This window comes from Lycorma delicatula, chromosome 9, assembly GCF_047948215.1.
Source record: "Lycorma delicatula isolate Av1 chromosome 9, ASM4794821v1, whole genome shotgun sequence".
NCBI lineage: Eukaryota > Metazoa > Arthropoda > Insecta > Hemiptera > Fulgoridae > Lycorma > Lycorma delicatula.
Genome location: NC_134463.1, coordinates 71,181,532 through 71,187,531, shown reverse-complemented (window position 1 = coordinate 71,187,531; position 6,000 = coordinate 71,181,532). Strand labels below are relative to the sequence as shown.

At 30.2% G+C, this 6,000-nt stretch overlaps 1 protein-coding gene across 1 annotated transcript in view; it reads left to right on the top strand.

The window, feature by feature from the left end:
* The first annotated feature begins 1,155 nt into the window (after nt 1-1,155).
* The window catches only part of LOC142330568 (LHFPL tetraspan subfamily member 6 protein-like), a 182,836-nt gene continuing 177,991 nt past the window's right edge, over nt 1,156-6,000 (top strand). Inside the window, exon 1 of the mRNA XM_075375942.1 lies at nt 1,156-1,257. Coding sequence (XP_075232057.1) covers nt 1,156-1,257 — 102 coding nt within the window. The remainder of the gene's footprint in view (nt 1,258-6,000) is intronic.

Here is a 6,000-nt window from a genome sequence, read left to right as displayed (position 1 = left end):
AATTTTTTAGCATTGAAAAAATGCCGTATTTGACCAGATTTGAACCTGGAACCTTCCCAATGAAAAGGTAAGACGCTAAAACTACGAAGAGGTCGACCAATGTTAGTTATTTTTATGTTAAGCCTTTAAGATGATGTTTGAAAAGTACGAAATTTATTTTCAAGTAAAAAGTAAGGTTAGGTTAGTTTCAAGTAGGTGAAAATGCAGTTTAAGTAGGTGAAATTTGAATACTAGATCGTGGATACCGGTGTTCTTTGGTGGTTGGGTTTCAATTAACCACACATCTCAGGATTGGTCGAACTGAGAATGTACAAGACTACACTTCATTTACACTCATACATATCATCCTCATTCATCCTCTGAAGAATTATCTAAACGGTAGTTACCGGAGGCTAAACAGGTAAAAGAAAGAAAAAGGTGAAAATGCAATCTATTAAGAAAAAAAATTCCTTCAGAGCTTAATTTTAAAATATTACGTCATCCACAGGTCAACTTAAACTATTCGTATCGCAAGTTACTCAATTCTCTGTTCGCGCGAATAAAGATACTTCTATTTTATCCTGAAAAAGTAAAATTTAACTAACTTCTTTATCAAATAAATATAATAATAATAAATAATATGATGAATTCGTTTTTTTTAATGCGATTGGAAAATTTTAAATTCCTTAAAATTAAGCTAATTTTGAGTTTCAGGAAGTTAAATTTTATTTAAAAAATATCTTTACTTTTGAATATTAAATGAGCCGCAAATGATATATTATTTTACTGCATCTGGAAAAAAAGGATTCCTACATTTAAAAAAACTAATAATTTAAAAAAATGCATTTACATAAACGAGGAGGAACCGGATTGAAGATTTTTAATAGATTGCCGATCCTATTAATGTTAATAATAAAACGTGTAATTAACCTAAACATCTAAAAAAATTATTTAAAAGTTAGTACTTTTACCTAAGAAAATTACTCATTTATTACATTTAAAACTATTTATCCATTATAAAATTAAGCTATTTTACTTTAAAAAAATTAAAGCGGTAACGCACGCAATTTCTACTGTTGAACTAAAATAAATTCGATAGATTTATACGAATTATTAAAATTTTTATAATTATATTAACGATTATTTATTTTTTGGTGTCTTTTTGTTTTATTTCAGATGGCTTCATCCCTGAGTAGCATCGGTATCTTATGGGCCACTTTATCACTCGTCGCCGCATTACTCTGTTGTTCTGGATTTTACTTACCTTTCTGGATACAGGTAATAATAAAGATTAATCAATTTGAATAATATACCTAAAGTTATAAATTTGAGCCTAAAAAAAAGTTGGCTATTTTTTTTATGAACCAGGCTGGTAGTTTTCTACTTTATAATTTAATAATTTTGAAACGGATTAGTAAGTTATTGCACTTAGGTTTAGATCTGTTGAAAACAAATGTTCTCGTTTATTGGTACAGGGTGAATTTAGATGTTTCCATTCCATACTCTGCCGTTTACTCACCGACTCATAATGATGGATCCATGTTTCGTCACCAGTGATGATTCTGTCTAAGAAGATGTCCCGTTTGTTACCATAGCGATCCAAATGTTTTTGGCAGATGTTCAAGCGCTTTTGTTTATGCGACTGTGTGAGTTGTTTTGGGACCCATCTTGCACAGACTTTGTGAAACCGAAATCTGTTGTGGATGTTTTCGTAGGCAAAACCGTGACTAATTTGCAGACGATGTGCCATTTCATCAATAGTTACTCGTCTGTCCAAGAAAACCATGTCACGTTACACGCTCAATGTTTTCCTCATTTGTGGCGGTAAACAGTCGTCAGGCTCCTTCGTCGTGCGTAACACTTGTGCGACCGTTTTTGAATTTTTCAATCGATTTGTACACACTCCGTTGCGGCAACACACTGTTCCCGTACTGTACCGAAAGTCTTCGATGAATTTCAGCCCCTGATACACCTTCCGATCACAAAAAACGGATCACTAAACGTTGCTCTTCTTTGTTGCAAACAGAAAGAGGAGCAGCCATGATTAACGGCAGGGCAGCGATAATGGAACTAACCTTGCAGCATCAAACCTGCACAGACATAACAACAATTAAAGTACGCATGGGTCTTCTACGCAACACGACAGTACTACCAACATAAACAAAAATATAAATAAATTGCGGATAATACCCTCGTATATGACGATTCTTCGCATAAATTCCTCTTAGTAAATAGAGAAACTAAAAGAGATTCAGTGGAAGTAAAATTACTTCTTTATGAGGATTAGATCGAATTGATAAAATTGAGTTATACAGAGTGTATCACAAAGTTCTTCCGGGACTTTCGTAACCTATTCTACTTGTGAAAATAATAGCAAAAGATCATATCAACATATGTTCTAAAGTGCTTCGTTTGCGAGTTACGACTAGCGAAAGATTTCACTCGGATTTCAGCTAGCCCGGTGAAACGAGGTCGTACTGAAATTTTAAAAACGTTAATTAAAGGGTAAAATTGGTAATTTTTTATGGTTTTTGACCTGAAAATCGAATAGGCTAGGTCCTAGAACCGTATCTGCAGCAGTGTTTGAAAATTCTGGAGTGAAAAAGCAATTTTTTTTTAACTTCCGGGACCACCGTTTAGATATATTGCTTCAGAGGATGAGATGGATGACAATTTTTGTAGCGTGTGAAAAATGTCATGCCTCACCGGCATTCGAATCCGGGACTTCGGATGAAAGGGCGAGACGTCTTTAAACCAATAAATTAGGGTAAAACCCACGTACAATAACTTTGTTAAATGGGAAACACAAAAAACTTAAAAGAAAAACTTGTAGAAAACTTAATTCCGAAAAAAAATGGTGAAAGATATTTTGAATAAAACAAAGAAAGGTTAGAAAAATCCGAATTTAAAAAAAAAATAGTACATTAGATCAAAGTACATATAGTAACAATTTTAAATAAATGTTTCAAAAATGATCCTGCCATTTTCAATACATTTCTTTGCACGCTTCAGTACTGCTTTCGTTACTCTTTTTAGTTCTTCAGGACTGTCCTTGACTTGCTCAGCTGCATCCATAATGCGGACAAATAACTACTCACGAGAATGTATTTTTTGGACCTATTTTATTCGATTTTTTCACGTAAAGACGATAGTAAATTACTAATTCTGTCCCTTAATTAACGCTCTAAAAATTTGTGTATGACCTCATTTGATCGAGGTATTTGAAGTCCGAGCGAAATTTTTCACCATCTGTAATTCAGAAACGAAACATTTTAAGACATATGTTTATATGATTTTTTCCATTACTTTCATGAGTAGAATAGGTTATTAAAGAAGGAAGAACTTCGAGATAAACCCTTATTTACTGTTGATTACACAGTTTATTGATATATTATTATAACTGAACATTGTTACTCAATTTTTCATATATTTTCTGGAATAATCATTTATAATTTTCACAATATAATTTTTGATATCAAATAATTTATTTAATATTATTTCTTATAATTGAATAACCGTTTAGTAACGGTTTCTGAATGCAATAGGGATAACACCGGCTGTACTCGAAAAAGAAGGAATTAAAAGTATGATTCGTAAAATGAAAATAACTTATTGACTAACAGCGGATGTTTACAATAAGAAAATCTTATGGAAAATTTTTGGATCCAAAAAAAAATTAGGAATATTAGGGGCTAAAAAATAACAAAAACATTTACCAAGAAATAACAGAATTAGAATAGGAAAGCGAAAAAGAAGAATAAGGGCGTATTTATAGAATGAATGATAAGAGACTAACAAAAAAATTATTAAACTTTTTAAAAGATAGAAAAACAAAATTAGGATGGTACCGGGAAGAAAACTAAGAGAAAAACAATTGAGGATTTCTTACCAGATGAAAAGGAAAAATCAAAGAACAACTACAGAAAATTTACATAAGAGCAAAAAAAAGCACTCTGGGAAAGAATGAAAAAGTACTAGAAACAACGGAATGAAGATGCAAAGAAAAAAGGAAATGTAATGCGATCTAAAAAGATGTAATCCAAAGTAGAAATATATTTGTTACACATGTATATATATATATAAATAATTTTAAAGTAAAAATCATTTCTATGATTTAATATTAATTGATTTCTAATAATTTTTATAATATTAAAAAAAATTAAATTAACATATTCATGAATACTACCGATATATTTTTAAATTATATGCATTACTTGAGAACTACGGAATTAGTTTTGTTTCTATGTATTCGTATGTAGAATTAACTTCTGATAATTAAACGGTTACGACAATAAATTAAATTCGTTGTAAAATAACTAGTGGACAAACTGAAGCGTATGCTAATACTCGTATTTAAGAAAGAAGGATTCTAGCCGGGAATTTTTTCCCCTTTCAGGTAAAAAAAGTTTTAGCAACGGCTTTGTGATTGCAATAGGGATAAAAAGTATAACTATATCCATATCCATTTGAGTAAAATCTTACGGTGAAGTTTTTTAATTCATGCCATCATAGTTTAAGGACCATTTATATATAAGTTTCGTACAGAGGAAACAAATTAAAAAATTCATATATTATATATATATATTTTTTTTCATTACAAAAAATAAAATAAAAAATACAATAAGCAGAAATACAATTTCCGAAAGTGAAATTGTAAATTGTAAATGTGAAAGTGAAAGTGTAAAACCTACCATTATCGTTCTAAAGGGTTAAAAAGAAATCTGAAGTGGACTTCCTTGCACGTTTATTAAATTACATTTACATATTTTTTTATAATCAAAAGTACATAAAATTTTATTTTATTAAAAACTTCTGATATTTTTTCATATTTTTTTATTATTGGTTTATTATTCATTTTTTTTTACAATGATAGGTTAATAATTTGATTAATAAATCAATATATTTAAATTTAAAAAAAAAGTTAAAAATAAGGAGATTAAGTCTGATTCGAACGGATGTGCCTTCCCCTAAGATCTAAATATTTCATTAATTATAGTTTTATTTGGGTATAACTCTGGAACCAATGAAAATATGTATTACTTATGATATTGCTGAGACACAGCTCCTGACAATTCACTCGGCTCCGCACAATTCACTCGACTCCGCACAATTCACTCGGCTCCACACAATTCACTCGGCTACGTAGCATTCACACAGCTTCTGGCGATTCACTCGGCTCCATCTACATTATATAAGCCGAATTCGCGCTAGAATCAGTCAATTTGTCTCTATCCATCATTCTAAGACTCATTTGTGTATGTTACAATGAATCTAATTCTAATATTATTCAGTCTAAATTAATAATTCATACAGTAAACATATATATACATTATATATTTAAATATATATATATTTTTGCAACTTATATATACTTTTGCAATAACATTATATTATTTTTGCAACATTATATATTTTTACAACAATGTAATACAAATTCAACTAAATCTAAAATATGTTAATATATAATGATCATTATAATTTATGAAAATAAATTCTTTAAACATAACTGAAGAATGTATTCTATTTACTACGAATTATGAACCAGCAAGATTACTACACAGAATAAATACACTTATCCAAGGTGTGGCACCAAGGCGGTTTTTATTCGAACAGATATATCGTTGAAATGCTCTCAATGAGGGCTTATTACTTCAGTTAAGAAAAAGTCAAAAATCTAAATTTGTTGGGATTATGAGCATTTTTTGGGATATTTTTGATTCAGGCGATAGCAATAAAAAGGAGAGGTGCACAACTAGATGTTACAACAGTGTTAAATCCAAAATTTCAACATCCTACGGCTAATCGTTTTTGAGTTATGGGAGATAAATACTTACGTAAAGACGTCACGCCGAAACTAGTCAAAATGTATTCAGGGATGGTCAAAATGGGTATTTCCGTTGAAATCTGGAAACTGAAAATTTTTGCGATCACATACTTTCTTTACTTCGTACAAGGAAGCAAAAATACATTTCTACATAGTAGACCGAAAAAATGCAAACTTTAGTAAAATTTCATACTTCA